This window comes from Tenrec ecaudatus, chromosome 7 (genome assembly GCF_050624435.1).
Source record: "Tenrec ecaudatus isolate mTenEca1 chromosome 7, mTenEca1.hap1, whole genome shotgun sequence".
Classification (NCBI taxonomy): domain Eukaryota; kingdom Metazoa; phylum Chordata; class Mammalia; order Afrosoricida; family Tenrecidae; genus Tenrec; species Tenrec ecaudatus.
Genome location: NC_134536.1, coordinates 113,544,313 through 113,562,459, shown reverse-complemented (window position 1 = coordinate 113,562,459; position 18,147 = coordinate 113,544,313). Strand labels below are relative to the sequence as shown.

At 42.0% G+C, this 18,147-nt stretch overlaps 1 protein-coding gene across 1 annotated transcript in view; it reads left to right on the top strand.

Moving 5' to 3' along the window:
- The window catches only part of PRIM2 (DNA primase subunit 2), a 283,633-nt gene that overhangs the window by 182,458 nt on the left and 83,028 nt on the right, over positions 1-18,147 (top strand). The window contains exon 9 of the mRNA XM_075554936.1: positions 16,010-16,082. Within this exon, the coding sequence (XP_075411051.1) occupies positions 16,010-16,082 (73 nt within the window). The remainder of the gene's footprint in view (positions 1-16,009; positions 16,083-18,147) is intronic.

The window sequence follows — 18,147 nt, the reverse complement described above, 5'->3', positions numbered from 1 at the left end:
AGAGGTTTAGTTGTTTTCTAGTTACCGTGCAGAAAGAAAGTAGTGATAGAAAACACAATGCAAGCTGAATAACGAGCCTGTCGTCTTTACGTCCGGCATAGATGCAAGCTAAAGGAGGCCACAAGCAGCATCCATCCAAGTATGTCTACAAGTCTCGCAGAGGTCTCTCCTGGTCACCCAGCCCAGCCACCTCCTCCCAAATGCTTTACGTTGCTACTTCACCCTTTTCTTCTCAGCAAATCGCTCCGAGAAATGATTGTTTTTATTAGTTCATTTGTTTGCTTATGATTTTCTTTGAATGTGAGCTCTTGATGGTTGCTTGATAAGACCTCAGTGTACACACGGTTAGGAGCCAGCTGCTGTCCATAAGGCACCCAGTTGCTCCAAGGGAGGAAGACCAGACTCTCTAGTCTCTTACAGCAGTGGTTCTCAGCCTGTGGGTTGCTACCCCTTTGGGGGTCGGACCACCCTTTCATAGGGGTTACCTGATTCATAACAGTAGCAAAATTACAGATGTGAAGTAGCAATGAAAGTAATTTGATGTTTGGAGGGGCCACCACCACATGAGGAACTGTATGAAAGGGTCGCAGCATGAGGAAGGTGGAGAACCACTGCCTTCAAGAGTAACAGACTCTAAAACTCACAGGGAGTTCCACCCTGTCCTAGAGGGTTGCTATGAGTCAGCATGAACTCAAGTGCAGTGACGTTGGCTTTTGGATGCACGTGAATGAACAATTCACATTCAGTTATTTTAAACTGCTGTGTATTGAAACTAAATGAGATGATCGTTTGGACAAAAAGGCTAATAAATTTTCTATCTTTTTCAAGGGAAAACTACAGTAAAGATATTCTTTACTATTAAGGGAAAATCCGTTCTGCCTTCTCTTTTGGGATTTAAGACCGCCATGAAATCAGGATCTAAGCATGGATAAGGAGAGTGTCTATACCTATGTGTGACCTCAGAAACTAAAGATCTGTCTCCCTGCTTCAATAACATTCGAATATTAAAGTCCTATATTTAAATAAAACCAGCACTGTGAATTGCACATTTGGTGATTTGAAAATAAACCTGAGGCATATGAGATATCAGTGTTTTTGAAGGCTAAAGGGATGGGCAGGGAGAATTTAGGATGTGATTAAATCTTACTATGTATTGTCATTAGTTCCCTATCAAAAGTCCCCATAGCATTGTGGTCCTGGTTTTCTAATGTTACTGGGAATAAGCACGAGAGAGAATCCTAGAATATTATAAAGGCATGATATCTCAGAAGCAGTTCAGGCTCTGCAAGTTATTTGTGAGGGAATGAGATGTTGTCCATCAGAACTTTCATCCCCTGCCCCCAATTTTTTATTTTGCTCAAGCATTCTTTCTTTTTTGTATTCATTTGACTATCCTGGGCAAAAATAAAAGCCTGTATTTGAGGTCCTTATAGTATTAACATATACACTTAGAATGTAAAGGACTGTAAAATGTTCATACATGAAAAGAGATATTTGTTGTGGCTTTATGTATGGCAAAAATACTTAATATAGGGTTGTAGCTTAAATAAATATATGCATATAATGTTATTTTTTGAATTTTCTTGGAATATAATTTACATCCAATGAAATGCACCCATCTTTAAAAAAATTTAATCATTTTATTAGAGGCTCATACAACTCTTTATCACAATACATATATACATTTGTGTAAAGCATGTTTGTACATTCATTGCCCTCATCATTCTCAAAACATTTGCTCTCCACTTAAGCCCCTGGCATCAGGTCCTCATTTTCGCACCTGCCTCCCCACTCCCCGCTTCCCCCTCCCTCATGAACCCTTCATAATATATAAATTATTATTTTGTCATAGATTGCCCTGTCTGACGTCTCCCTTCACCCACTTTTCTGTTGTCCGTCCCCCAGGGAGGAAGTTACATGTAGATCCTTGTAATCGGTTCCCCCTTTCCAACCCACCCTCCCTCTGTTCTCCCAGTATCGCTATTCACACCACTGGTCTTGAAGGGATCATCCACCCTAGATTCCCTGTGTTTCCAGTTCCTATCTGTACCAGTGTACATCCTCTGGTCTAGCCAGACTTGCAAGGTAGAATTGGGATCATGATAGTTGGGGGTGGGGATGGGTGGGTGGCGGAGGAAGCATTTAGGAACTAGAGGAAAGTTGTATTCTTCATCTTTGCTACATCTTCTCCCCAAGACCCTTCTGTAAGGGAGTGTCCAGTGGCCTACAAATTGGCTTTGGGTTTCCACTCCGCATTCCCCCTCTCATTCACTATAGTAAGATTTCTTTGTTCTGATGATGCCTGATACGTGATCCCTTTGACACTTCGTTATCGCACCTGATAGTGTGCTTCTTCCATGTGGGCTTTGTTGCTTCTGAGCTAGATGGCCGCTTGTTTACCTTCAAGCCTTTAAGACCCCAGATGCTATACCTTTTGATAGCCGGGCACCATCAGTTTCCTTGCCACATTTGTTTATACACCCATTTGTCTTCAGTGATCGTATCATGGAGGTAACCACACAATGGTAGTGTTTTTGTTCTTTGATGCCTGATAACTGATCCCTTCGGCACCTCGTGATCACACAGGCTGTGTACTTCTTTCATGTGGGCTTTATTGCTTCTCAGCTAGATGGCCGCTTGTTTACCTTCAAGCTTTTAAGACCCCAGATTCTATATCTTTTGATAGCCGGGCACCATCAGCTTTCTTCACCACATTTGCTTATTCCCCCGCTTTGTCTTCAGTGGTTGTGTTGGGAAGGTGAGCATCATAGAATGGCAATCTAATAGAAGAAAGTATTCCTGCATTGAGGGAGTACTCCAGTGGAGGCTGCTACCTTAATACTAAACGTATAAATTAGGCACATAGATCTATTTCCTCATCCTCACATAAATATATTTGCATATGTACATGTCCTCATCTAGACCTCTATAAATGTCCTTTGCCTCCCAGCTCTTTCCTCTATTTCCCTTGACTTTCCTCCTGTCCCACTATCATGCTCAGTCCCCACCAGGGTTTCCGCAATTCCTCTTTGTTACATTACCCTTGATCATGCCCTACCAGGCCTCCCACATCCTCCTCACCACCAATTTGGATCAGTTCTTGTTCCCTTGTCCCTGGGTTTGTTAACATCACTACCTTTCTCCCCACCTCCCCATCTCCCATGTCCCCCCGGAACTATTGGTCCTCTTGTTTTCTCCTCCAGATTGTTCATTCAGCCTATCTTATTTAGACAGACCTGTGGAGATAATAACACACACAAAAACAAGACAGAGCAATGCTAAGTAACAATATTACAACAAAACAACAACAAAAACAAAACACAACAAGAAAGAAAAGCTTGTAGTTAGTTCTAAGATTGTTTGTTGGCCTTTAGGAGTGTATTCCAGTCCAGTCTGTTGGGGCACCTCACCCTGGCCCTAAAGTCCACCTTCAGCATTCCCTGGGGACCTCGTCGCTCCATTTCCATTGCTGTTCTTTTGCACCCCCTTACTGTTTTGCCTCTGTGTGGCGACATCAGATAGGGTGCAGTTTCCACACCATGTTTCCAGTGTTGTCCCCTGTAGGCCTATGGGTCAGTGAGGGGCGTCATGTCTCATAGTGTGGCCGGCCACATGGTCCTCTCTGTGGACTGGCTGCTCTTACTGGGAACATCGTCCTCAGGGCCTGGTGGGCCAGGATGTGCTGCACTCTCTCCTCTTCCCGCTTCATCTGAACCTGTGAAAATGCACCCATCTTAAGGTCATAATCTCAGTGGTTTTTGACAAATAGTAGAAACATAATTTTGAAAGAATAAGAAGATGCAACATTTAGCTCACTTTCAGTTCATGGCATTTTAGAAATTGGAGTAAATATGAAAATCTGGGCCACGTAGCAAAAGATGAGGCCAACATAAATAAAGGAAAGCTGTAGTGGTGTGCGTTATAGTTCCCCTTGACATGAAAAGTCACACGGTCCTGACTTTTACTGGATACCTGCACCTCTTGCAGTCGTACACATTTTTGCCCAATTATGCAGAAATATAGATCATTATACTCCATATTGTCTGCCGTTAGTTTACTGGGCAGAATTTTTTAAAATAGGAAATTGAGTAACTGCATACTTGTAGAAAATTAATTTACATTCGTTTTAAAACAGAATCTTGTTGATTGTGTTCTCGTTTAGAATAACTGCAGGGAAAATCACCTGGGCCAACACAAGTTGGATATCATTTACTAGGGATTTAGCTGCAGAAATAAACTCATTTCAATTTCAGTGGTGACAGCTGTTGAGTGAATTTTTGTATGATATCCTTCACAGCAGGAAATGATACATTGTATCTTTGGCTCCTTCATTTCCTGCCCACCCAGCAAATCTAAATGGCAGGGACTGTACTTCCTAAATGTCTGAGTGGTCCGGTTTATGGAGACAGACTGGTGGGTTTTTGTTTTGTTTTTAATGTCCAACGTGGGCAAGATTGTCATTGCGAAAATGAATATGTGGGGATTGTACAGAGGCCTTTGTTTCTTCTTCCTGAAATTGTTTTTCCATTTGTGCCATGATTACACCTGGGTGTAGGTGAAGAGATTGTATTGGAATTTGGTAAATTTTTATAGAATGATGTAGGTGATTACAGTTCATTTTGAAAGATGTGGTAGCTTTTTAATGGCTCAAATAAGTATGTTTCTTGGATGCAGGGATCAGTTTTGATTATTTGTGATCCTTGGTTTGTTTTCATTGTATGCCACTTTTGAAATCTATAAAACTGTAGTCTGCCAGTAGAAGAGAGGGAATAGCATTAACCTCTTTATGGTTCACAGGTATGGGGAAAGAATAAAAAAAAAAAGGAAAAAGTTTTTTTGGGGGGGCTATTTTTTCATGAATTGGGGGTCTTTGCCTGCTGGTAGGAGGAAGAGCAGAGACACTTCTGGAGGATGGGCCACGCCCTCACACACACACACACACACACACACACACACACACACACACACACTCACACTCGCTCTCTCACGGACTCCTTGCCTTTGAGTCAGTTCTGACTATAGCCAACTGTATATGGAACAGAACTGCCTCCTGCGGGTTTCCAACACTTCAACTCTTTATGGGAGTAGAAAGCCTCCTCTTTGGGAGAGTAGGAGAAAAATTCTTTTTAGGTTGGCCCAGAGCTTTTCTGTAGTCCACATTCATGTCCCTCAAATGTAAGTATGGCCTTTCTCAATTGAGACCAGAAGGGATTGCCATGCCTTAGTGCTGAGGTACCACAAGAACCCCAGAGACTCAACTAGAAAAGCCACAACGTCATCCACCTCCATCCCACCTCTGCTCCCTGTAAAAGATTCAGGTTGCCTTCTTGAATCAGTAAAGGGAGTCCTGGTGGTGTCATGGGTTATGCATCAGACTGCCAACTTAGCTGCTCTGTGGGAGAAAAGTGAGCCTTTCTCTTCCCATAAAATTGGCAGCCAAGGAATCCCAAAGGGGCATTTCTGAGTCTTTGCTATAGGGTACCATGACTCAGCAGTCATGAGTTTGGTGTTTTTGGTTTTCTTGAACTAATAGAATTCCAGATAGCTTCCCTAATATTAAATGAAAAACTTACTAACATTTAAAAAACCCAAACCAACTTGTGGAAATAAGCACATTCTCAGTGGGTTTGAGGCAGTTCCTTTAGTGGGCTTTCCCTGGAGCTTATGTTGTGATTCTGACTGTCAGAGACTGATAGGAACTTGGTTGATGGAAGCCAGATCAACAGAAGAGCTGGTTTGGCTCTCTTTTGCAGGCAATGATTTCCTCATTGCATGGCCTCATTTATGGCTGTCGGGCTACATGCGGCCCGCCGAGGACATTTATCTGGTCCGCCAGGTGTTTTTGCCCCCCCCCCTTTTAACTTCAAAATAATATATGTGCAATGTGCATAGGAATTTGTTCATAGTTTTTTTTTTAACTATGGTCCGGCCCTCCAACAGGTCTGAGGGACAGTGAACTGGCCCCCTGTTTAGTAAGTTTGAGAACCCCTGCACTAAGGAGATAAATAGCTCTCTGGAAACAGGATGCAGGCTGACTCCCTGGAAGACATTCCAGCTGAGAAGACACATAGAGCTACCGTAGTGCCCAGAGCTGGAGGAGCCACATAGAGACCCCTGCCAGTGTGCCAAGATGCTTCCACCACCACAGGACTCACAAGACTTTGCACCCACTGCTCTGTGATCTTCCGCATTTGGCGTCATTGCATGTGTTTCGTGAATCTGAAGAGGACTTTATAGATTGGTATCAGACATATGGGCTAATACTGGACTTAAGGACTGGAGCTGGACTGGGCTGGGGTGTCTTATCAATATTCAGTTGTTCTTGTATACAAAACTCTTTTTTATACACATGAGTGTCTGAATTTGTTTCTATAGTCCACCCAGACTAGCATATATCGATAAATGTTCACTGAGGCAAAAAAACCTGAATGATGGTTGTGACTGTCATACTTTTCATCTGAGCCTCACAGTAGCCACAGTAACCCTGAGGGAAGTCCTTTTGGGGTCCCGTTTCTGATCTCAGGTTTGTCTAATGAGGAAATGAAAAGAGAAAACATTTGGTAAAGTCATACAGGGACCTCTTTGATTAGAAACCTCTGTTCTTAACCACTAATATCTTCTTACTCTTGTTCTGTTCTGCTTCCGGGATGGCCTTGGGCAAAGAGGTCTTGAGAAAACGGTGGGAGTCAAGAGAAGTTGCAGTGAATTCCTAAATTGCTGCAATGCTTCCACTGCCCCATTTACTCTCTTACTTTCTCATCAGAGTCTGAAAGAAGAAAATGACTGGAGAAGTAATTACCCTTGAAAAACTGATCTTTGCCCTCCTATTTGTCAGTTATGCCCTGTGGCATTTGTGTCACTGCAGTGGAGCTCTTCAGTACCACTGGTGAAGTAGAGGTGTACCGTGAGGTAGAGGTGTACCGTGAGGTAGAGGTGTACGAATGGTCTTCTGCTAATGAGCAGTGTCGCAGCATGAAAAATTTATATATTTTTCTTAACCAGACGATTTTACCGACACATTCCCTATAAAGTCATTTCTGTGTTTTGTTTTTACCTGTTTCAATACTCAAAAACAATTCCTTATTGAGTAACTAAGTGCTTATATGAGCATTCATGATACATTGAAAGGGACTTACATTTTTGTTGTTTCTACAAAGACCAGGAATCTGTTTTTCACATATAGACTTACAGAGTGAGTGATGATGTATTAATTTCATTTATTATTCTACACATCTGTTTTATTTCTATAAATTGAAAATCTGAGTAGTAATATTTTGGGAAACTCCAGTTCAATATAGATGGGAGTACTTATGGTGCCTATGTTAGTCATGTTGTTGTTACGCACTTCGAGTTGGTTCCTTCTCGTAACTGCCGTACGTTCAACAGAACAAGACATCCTCACCTCAACAAGCCTATTGTCGCAGCCACTGTGTCATTCCATTTCCTTGAGGTTTTTCCTCTTTTTCACTGACTTGCCTGCTTTCGGGCCCTGTTGACATCGTGGTTGTGCTCTAGGCTGCTATCCTTAAGGTCCGCAGTTTGACAGCACCAACCCTCTGGTAGAAAGATGGCACTTTCTTGCTTTTACTCCCGTAAGCAGTTACAATAGCGGGGACTCAGAGGCAGCGCTGTGCTGCCCTGTAGGGTTGCAGTGCGTTGCCATCACTCAATGGTAGTGAGTCTGGTTTTATTCCATACTTTGAACCTGCCATAAGCAGCGAGCAGTCCCCGGAGAAGGACATCATGCTTGGTAAAGTAGAGGGCAGCAACAAAGAGGAATGCCCTCAACGAAATGAAGTGACACTGTGTGTGCAACAGTGGGCTCAAACATTACGACTCTGAGGATGGCACCAGACCCGGGCAGTGTTTCCTTCTGCTGTGCATGGGGTTGCAGGACGTCAACCCCAACTTGATGGCACGTGGCAGCGACTGCTAGGATGGTCTCCTGCAGGTGTGTTCTCCGGAGAACAGGTCCAAAGATGGAGTCTCAGGATCTTTGCTTCCATGGAGAATTCTAACTTGTCCTACAAGCTCAGTGTGTGTCGGAATAGATCCTTTGGCAGTGAGGGGAAGGGTCTTCCAATACCAATGTGCTTGTTCCTCTGGCAGTCCATGTTTCTGCTTCACATACTTGTGGGGTGTTTCAAAATACTGTGGTTTTGGTCAGGCATATCTTTGCCGCAGAGTGACACCTTTGCTGTTTAACACTTTCAAGAGGTCTCTTGAAGCAGATTTGCCCAAGGCAACACATTGCTTGAGTTCTCAACTGCTGTTTCCATCAGCTGTTTCATCAGTGGTGCTTTAAATGTCTTAGTCATAAAGATGAAAACAACACCCAATCCCCCCATCCACCTCCACCCTCCCCAAATCCCTGGCATCAAGTTGACGGGGTCATAGTAACCCTACAGGACAGAGTAGAACGTCTTCATAGGTTCTCCAAGGCTGTAAGTCTTCATTGGAACAGGCCACCTTATGTTAATCCCATGGAGCCAGCTGGTGGGTCTGAACTATCGTTCAAAACAAACAAAAAACCCACCTCCACCCTACCCCACCCCAAACCGCACTGCCATTGAGTTGGTTCCAATGCATAGTGGCTCACTAGAAAAGACTAGAACTGTTCCCTGTGTGAAGCAGAAAGCGGCAAGCCTCATCTTCATCCCATGGAGCCACTGGGAGTTTTGAACCTCTTGTGGTTGGCAGCCCAACATGTAACCCAGTGCACCCCCAGGACCCCTGGAGCTGACTGTTAGCAGGTCCAAAGGTAACCCAGCAGACCACCACATCTCTGTCTTAGCCTCACTGACTTGAGTTGATTCTGACTCATAGCGACTGTTTATAGAGTTTACAAGAGTTTCTTTCAAGTTTAAATCTTTACAGAAATGGATAGCCTCATCCTACTCCTAAGGAGCACCTGGTGTGTTTGAACTCCAAACCTTGTGGTTGACTTTTGAGTTCAATGCTTACCTGACAGCACCACCAAGACTCCTTGCCCTTGTCTTAACCCCCTGCCAAATGCTTGCTCTCTTGCTTTCTCTGATAGAAGCTCCAATACGGTCGCTTTACCATTTGATCACATAAAGAAGTGAGTGAGTTATTTTGAAAGCCTTGCCGTTTTTCGTTGTGTTCTTAAATTATTGAAACAGTTGGCTGTACACGGTTCTATTTCCTGTGATTTTAAGCTATACTGGAAAACTAGTGTGCAAACAAACCTCTGTTCGATGAATAAGGTAATATGAGAGGAAAAGAATCCCCCTATGTAACTAAATTTTAATTAAGTTTCATGTAACTCTATTGAGCCATTGCAGTAAGACTGTACTGTTAGATATTTTGTGTATCTCTGATTCTATTATGGTAGATTAGATAGTGTAGCACCATTTCCTGAAACCAAAATTAAGAATTAAAGAATACAAGGACGAGCACCTAGATACTCTGTCATACAAAATGTTAAACAGAATTAGAAAATGACTTTTTAAAGAAAATACTATTATTTATATGTTCAGCTTTTTAAACATTTGCTAGAGCTTTCAGTTTCTATTGAAATGGATAGTTTATGCTTTGCTACTACTAAAGGAGATAGAATTTAAGGTTTAATTTTTTTAAGTAGATTTTTTTTTAGTGACTTGCAGGGACAGTGACAAATGACATTTTCATGAGTGTTGTGCTGAGGTGGTGAGGGGAAAATACTGGTGAGACTCACCTGTGAGTAATCGTGAAGAGGATTCCCTAGAACACCGTCCTCCTGGGTATAAAACGAACCCTCTGACACTCCCAAGGGCAGAGCCATGTCTGCCAGATTAGTACATGTCATAAGAGCAAGAACGGTATTGAGTTTGTAAAGACATGGCTACCGTTGATTCGCACAAGAGCCCAACCACAGTCCAATGACCACCAAATCCACAAATAACCTTGGGGCGTCTCCCTTCACCCACTTCTCTGTTGTCCGTCCCCCAGGGAGGGGGTTATATGTAGATCCTTGTGATTGATTCTCCCTTGAGACATCATATAGTCTAAGACATGACAAAATAATAATTTATAAATTATCAAGGGTTCATGAGGGAGAGTGGGTGGAGGAGAGCAGGGGAAAATACGGTAATACCAAGGGCTCAAGTAGAAAGAAAATGTTTTGAGGATGATGGCAACAAATGTACAAATGTGCTTGACACAATGGATATATGACTGATTTGTGATGAGTTGTACGAGCTCCCAATAAAATGATTGAAAAAACAATAACCTTGGGAGAGCAGTCACTTGTTTCTTTTCACCTTAGGGCTTTTCAGCCTCAAATCTAAGAGAGTATGTTGGCTCTTTAAATCTGCTACAGGTGAGTTTGAAGTAAAGCCCAGTTCACTTAGCGGGGTTCCCACATCAAATCCTGCTCATGGGGCCTAGGAAGGATATTGTGTGCCTGGAAAGGACAAAGTCTAAAGTCCCAGTAGGCTATAGGACCTGGTCTGGGTAATCAATGGCCAGACAGAAACCAAGTCGAAAATGTCTACCACTTCTCTGCCCCTCAAATCTTGAAAAACTGACCACAGCTGATTTAAATGAGGTATCACCCAAATCCACGTGGAAGAAGCACACCAGTCTGTGGTCCAAAGATTGTGAACCAAGTCCTGATAAAGAGCTGAAACCCGAGCATTTCTCACTCGCATTGCAACCTGTTAATTCCTTAATAAATCCCGTAGTCACGGATTTTGGCCATGAGTTCTGTGTAGGCTATAGGACCTGGTCTGGGTAATCTGAGTTCTGTGTAGCCGTTGCAATGGATATTAAGGTTCAAAGATAAAGTCGAGAATTCAAGGGAAAACAACACAGGGGTGTCCAATTTCAATCTATTTAATTGTCTTTTTGTCACTTAACACTCAGCTTCTTCATGTATGAATTCTATCTGATATGTGCTAACATTGTAAATTCGGAGGAAAGTAGACTTAGTATTCTAAACTGTCACCTTCTTTCCACAAGTACCTTAAACTCGAATCATACACTTTTATGAGCCAGGTCAACATTTATGAATGTTTTAAAGCATGTAAAATTGTTAAACCACAAATCATCAACAAGTGACAATCTTAGCTTTAACTTTGATTTGAAACTGCCCTACTTCTTAGCCTCCAAATGCAAATCATTTTCCAACCACAATCTCTTCATCTCCCACTTCACCCTCATTCCTCCTTGCCACGGGTGCTCTTTCCTCACTGCTCAGACCCGTCAGTGCTATTTCTTAGGAGTTCATCCCATCCTTCTGGCCTAACAGGCTTCTCGATTTAGCCGAGGCCTGGTGGTCAGTCATTTCGGTAGCATTCTAACCACCTTTTGGAATTCTGCAGTCAGTGTTTCGAAAGCCTACTCTGTACAGTGCCATGTCATTGCTCAGAAAGCCTTAATGCTTACAAATACTTAACGCGGCTTACCTTCTCCCCACCGTTCGTGTGAGCATTGGTGTGGCACTTATGGAGGTGCCTGGGTCACACACAGGGTTTGCACTGGACCACCGACCTCAAGGTTGCTGGGTTGCAGCCACTAGGATGCTGTCAGGTCATTCTGCCTCTATGAATGTCACAGCCAAGAGAACCCTAAGGACAGGGCAGTTGCATCATATCACAGAATCGCTTCGGAGGCAAAGAATTTGTGTTGTGTTTGTTTGAGGGGTGCTTGCGGCATTTTACTATTGGGTCACCACTTCTTCACGGCTTAGACTCCTCGTTGGTCACAAAGGTGCTTAATAAGTGTTTGTTGAATGATGAAGGGGCAATAGAGGGTCATGTAAAAAGTCTCTTTGTCTCTCACTTTAGTAAATTAGACTCTGATAGATCTAGATGAGGACAACAGTTATAACCACAATTGTCTACCGGGATGTGGAGATCGTCTTATTTACAAGGAGCTGACGATCTAAAAACACGTAAGAAAATAAAGTTTGTACTGCATTTTATGCACTCATATAATACTGTTGAGTAGGGAAAGTGTTTATTTTGGTGGTACAGTGTAGTTATTGCTACTTTTTAGCACAAGTACACTATATCCTTTTACCACTTAATGTCTTCAGATAGTATTCTAATGTAATTGAATACTCACTGGACCGCATCTTTATTGTTTTTACTACTTTTCTGACTTTTGGTTCCTTTGAGAAAACTCTGTGACTTTTCACTCTTTGTGTCTTTTGCCGGTGACTCTAGAGTCGCAAGAATTCGAACTATCTTACCAAGTGCTTAGGTCACAGGTTCATTCCCCACCTCCTTATATTTCTGGTAAACCTAAACTAAAAATTACATAAATCAAATCTTATTTTTCAATTAAGGATATAGATATATCCTTATACATATATATGGCAAAGTACTGATTCATGACACTTTGAATTATGTGGCCCTTAAATTTTTTTTTTTTTTTGCGGGGTCGGTGAGTGGATGGGTGGGTTGCTGTATTGGGGAAAAAAAACGGCATTTGTGGTACATCTCATTTTATAATGAAAAGTTAGAAGCAAAAAATATGTAGTGCCTACTGAACTCCCTTGCTGAAAACTGAACATTGATGACAGTGCTTCTCAAAAGAAATCTGTGATTATTTTAAATGGATAGAAAAGTTTTTTATGCTGGATTTACATGCACACACATACATCCATCTTGAATCAACTAGAAAGGGCTTCGCTGTCAAGTAGCATAGTACTGTTTCTGTATTTCTAAGCTAGGCATGTTTCCCTAGTAAAACGATTATTATAAAAGATTCATTCAAACATTGATAATTTTTAATCACAAAAATAAGAGTGTGCTTTGACAGCTGAGCAGAAGGCTAGCTTTATATGGACTCACAAAGCCGATCAGAGTTCTGGATATGGTGGAAAGGTGCCTCACTTTTCCTGACTCCCTTTTCGTAACCTCCCGGGACATTTCCAGGTAAAGCAGAGAGTTTCATGAGCGAGTGTAAGTTGTTTTTAAGGATCCTTTTTTCTTTCTGTGGGAGTACTATTTGCTCCTTATTCCTCTACCTTCATCTTTGAGCTTATGTGTTTCATAATTATGCCGTATACATTACTCCTTCTTGCAGTATAGCAATCATTTGGCTGTTTATTCAGTAACCATAATCATGCTTGTGTGCCCTTTTACTATGTTTAAAAGGCTTTCATATTTGTTCATCTGTTTAGTCTGAGCAATTCTGCTGGATCACTGTCGTCATCGTCCTCGATTGATAGACTCAGAAGCTAGGCGTAAAGGGGCCAATGTAGACCGGGCAGAGGCCTAGGGCCTTCCAGCTGGGTGCTGACTTCTCCACAGGATCATTGCTGCCTCTTTTCCTAATCTGCTATTTTTGGACTTGGTGGTCAAGACCTCAGTCGCTCCTTGCTGTGAGCACTTTGCAAATGTTGTATCATTTGATTTTTCCCAACATTTCTCACAATTAGCAGAACTGGCATTTTTAGTGTCATTTTATAGGCAAAGATACTGCAAAGCAAGAAGTTTAAGTGACTTGTCCTAGTTTGTGGAACTAGGGATTTAACACAAAATAATTCCTCAGACTCGTAGCCGAAGAGACTCCTGTTTCTATTGCCCTCTTAATTTGCTTCACTATAAGGTATTTTGGAAAGTAAAATATGTTTTTAGTCTTGTGATTCAACTGAAATAATTCTGATTGTGATCCAAATTAAAATTTTAAATACTCAGGTTAAATGTCCACTGTTCACCTGGCTTACCTTGCTTTTTGTATGTGTAGTGCTGATGCAATTAATGGAATGGTGGAATCAAATGATCCCTTAATTCGCAGAACATTGATGCACGAGGGGGAATAATAGGAGCTGGGAAATGTGGGGAATCATTCTGCATCACTCCTTGCTGTTCTGTTCACCCTGCTTTCCAAGCATCAGCTCTCTGTCTTTGCCCGGGGAGGGTGCAAAGAAGGCATTTGCAGGGTCAGGGAAATCGAGTCGCCGAGCCAGTAGATATTCCTTCTTCACCCCTCCCAAGCCTGTACTACAGTATGAGTTGCTTAACATGAAAGATACACAATAGGATGTTAGGTGATTTGGGTGTTGTGCAGACACCATATTAAAACCTGGTGGGAGTCTGCCTGTGGATGTCCTTGCTACCCTAGCCACCACACTGCAGGAATATGCCCTACAGCAGTGACAGCTGAGGGGATGGGAGCAGGGTAGAGGAAGCCAGTAGTGATCCCTTAGAAGCAGAAGTGAAAACAGAGTGCACCCAGCTGGGCCAGCTATTTCACCCTCCTGAGCAGCAGGAGCAGTTGTCCCCCTACCATTGCCCCCACCCCGCTTTACACCCAGCATAGCCCAAGAGTGCAGGTCAAGAGCCTTGCCCTCTGTCTCTGCTTCCTGTATCTCACCCCTCATTTGGAGCAGTGCAGCAGAGTCTGGATTCGGGGAGGTCTTTAGAAATCTTTCAGAGGATAATTTATGAAAGGAGAGTCATTTTCCATGAAAACAAAACAGAACGTTAATCGGCCTACAGATGTATATGTGGTGTGATGTTGCCTGATTGGACATTCAGGGATTCAGACGCATATAGTTTTGCCTCATGATCCATACCTTGTTTTTAATCGGTGAAAATCGATTTGTCGTGGCAAAACAACCTCCTTGCAGAGCATCTTGAGTGTAGAATTGATATGGTTGAGCAGTTAAGAGTCTGAACTGTGCAGTGGAGAGACTCTGGAACACACAGGATTCCCGATGATACTTCGCTCTGGATGTTCCTTTTTAATTGTGGTCTCCTCTTGAAACATGACTTGACAGTGGTTTCCCATATAATCTAGTGTTTGTTTTAAGCTGTCTAATAACTGAAATTTCTACTCTGAATTGGTGTTTAGGGAGCTGGGTGTAGGCAGGGTATTGTGCTGAGGGGGACCAGCCTCCACAGCCGCTGGGCCTTACCTAGGGTGTGAACAGTAGCATCTGACTGCTCTTGATGGCAGATAACCTTCAAGCAAACAGTAAGCAACCACGGGTTTGTACGGAGCATCTTAAGATTGGCATTATTAGGGGGTGGGCCGTGACCACAACATTGGAGGCGAGGGGAGGGCGGACTTATAGTTAGCAGAATGTGACTGGGATTCATCTCCCAACTCACTAGCATGAAGTTCTCCCTCCACCAGGGTCCCCGCCTCCCAGACTCTTTAAATATGACCTTAGAGAATTTGGCCGCATACAGTCTTTCCAGTTCTCAGTTTCCCATACTATGTCAAGTTGAAGAGTTATGAAAATTGGTGATTTTACATAGTATAAACCAAATTATATTTTCTAATTTATAAATAGCAATATTTGCTACAGGAAAGAGGATAGTATGGCATAGTAAAGAAATAGGGTACTAGGGTACTGCACATCAAAGGTCATAGCCCCACTGACTGCATTGGCAATTTGCTTTCGGCTCCTTTTCAGTAGTTGCCTCCTGAGTCTGTATTTCGGTATCTGCCACATGTAAACTGCTTTCTCAGGGTTGTTGCAGGGATCTAATTAAGCATATAGATAAGGACTCAGCACACTTTAATATCAGACTACTAATCAGATATTTATTTTAACAAACAGTGGTTACTGTTGGTTATGCCTTTTACAAAAATTATTTCAATTCAGACTCCCATCAACCCTGCAAGGCAGGCCTTGTCGTCTCTATTGACAGATAAGAAACCTGGATTCAGAGATTCTAAGTAACTTGCCCAAGGACCTATCACTATTAAGATGGTTCTGGATTTAGCTCCAATTTCTCTTTTGCTGTGCTGAAGGGATAAATAGTGTGAACTTTAACAACATTTGGATTATGCTTCTAAGAAATGGATGTAGCACTAGACTAGGAATCACAAGGAACAGACTGTAACTCTGTTTTTAAATTATTTCAGGGTAACCTACTTAAATTTTTATATTAATACATTCAAAATTTCTGGATACATTTCTACTAAGGTTTACATATTAAATATTCTCTCATATTGATTCTAACAGTTTTCAGAATTTAAAAAATGCTTGAAGAAAATTCATTTTTACAGATCCCATTTTAATATCTTGTTCTTTTTTCCCTAGTCATTCCTACACTGGCCAAGATTACAGCATCCAGGGAAACGTGGGGAAGATTTCCTTAGAGCAGATTGATTCGGTAAGCATCAGTCGTCATCTTCAATCCTGTGTCAATGGCTGAAACACAGATTTTGGTTGGGAGGATGAGGAGAAAACATTATTATATTGATTGTCAATCATTTTTAAAGAAACCCCTAGGTTTATCAAGTCATACAACTAAATCTAAGTTAACCTGAAAATTGTAGTATGGTAAAAACAGAATTTAAGCAATTCTTCCAAAGACCATACTTTTAGGTAACGATAGATAATGGTGTTTATATTTAAACTCTATATGCATTTAAAAAGGATATATGGGAAATCTGAAGTATTGGCTTTCATCTGTGAGCTGCCACTCAGTTAATGGACAGCATATTTCAACTATATTTCATTTTGCAGCATCGTAGTAGAATGAAAGATTAGCTTACTTTAATTTGTAGAATTTCTCCTTGCTCTATGATAGAATTTCCTCTCCATCTAAAAAAGGGAACAATAGTCAGCCCACAATAATCTTTGTTTTTACAGTTACCAATTTATCTAGTATTCACACTCATTCAATACCATCCAGCAAATTCTGACTCGTAGTGACCCTATTGGTCAGGGTAAAGCTGCCCCTGTGGGTTACTGAGATTATAAATCTTGATAGTAGCAGAAAGCCTCATCTTTCTTTCTTAGAATGGCTGGTGGGTTTGAACCTAGGTTGTCATGAGCAGCCTAATAAGTAACCCACTATGCCACCGGAAGTCTGGAATTATGGTAACTAAAATGTGCACTGAAACTTTAATGCTTGGAAACAATAAATTACCAATACAGAGATTTTAGTGCTTAGAAATAAGAATTGTAATAAGAAGGCCATGGGTTTTTAGAGACTGGATGAATAATTTTTCTCCCTATTAGAAAAGTTATAATCAAGTGGTCACAGTTATCATATCTAGAAATAATAGTGGAACTGCCTACCTTACATTGTTAATTTGAGACTTGTTCTTACACGTCCCATCCTTTAACGTTCTCAAACAGTGTATGCTTTGTAGATCCGCCATGTGTGCCCTCCCCTGTGAATTTTATTCACTCTATACTCTGGGAATAATTGGCTGACGGGTGGTTGATTCTTAACCTAATTCTGTCTAGATGTTTGCCCTACTTGCAAGCAAATATGAACTTGTGATGGATCTAGAAGTTTAACCCTTAATTCATTGAGTGAGTATATACAGATTCTATCCATTACATACGTAGCCCTGGTGGCACTATTGGTTACCAGTTGGACTGTTAACTGCAAGGTTGATGATTCAAACCCAGCAACTACTCCACTGGAGAAAGATGAGACTCTTACTGTGATAGTCCCCAGCCTAGGACAGCATGCGCATTCATCGCCTAGGCAACCCTAGGAATCTTGCTTGTTGGGGGGAGGGGGTGTGGGGCAGGGGCTTGGCTCTGGTATGCACTAGCACCTGTGCTGTAAATACAGAACCAGACCTGTTATTGAGTCATTCTGACTCACAGCGCGACCCTGTAGGATTCCCAAGGCTACAGTCATTGTACAAGCAACCTGCCACAGCCTTTCTTTTGAGTAGCTGGAACCGCTGTGGATTCTGTTGACAGACACATTTTGTATCGACCTTCTACCCTAGATGCTCTTAAGCCCAGTAAACATACTATCTCTGAAATCTTCATTTTTCAGCCTGTAAATTTTTAAGCACCCAAACCTCCATGACTTTTCCCTTTCCCTCACACCTTGAGTCCAACTATCAGTACATCTTGCTGGCTCTGCTTTCCAGGCACAAATTCGAACCCAAACTCACTGTCAGTGAGTCCATCCTGGCTCATATGGACTATATAGGACAGGGTGGAACTGTCCCTTTGAGTTTTGAGACTGTAACTGTTTATGGGAGTAGAAAACACTGTCTTTTCGCCTGCAGACCTGCTGGTGGTTTCAAAGGGCTAAGTTTGAGACCCCTGCCCAACTTGTAACCATGACACCACCAGGCTCCTGCCAGATGCAAGGGGACTTCAAACAGCTCATGGGAAGCTGTAACTAGTCCTCCTGTGTCCTTCTACAGCTTTCCTTGGAAGTCTTTTCAGACCTAATTCTTTTTCAAATATTTCTTACT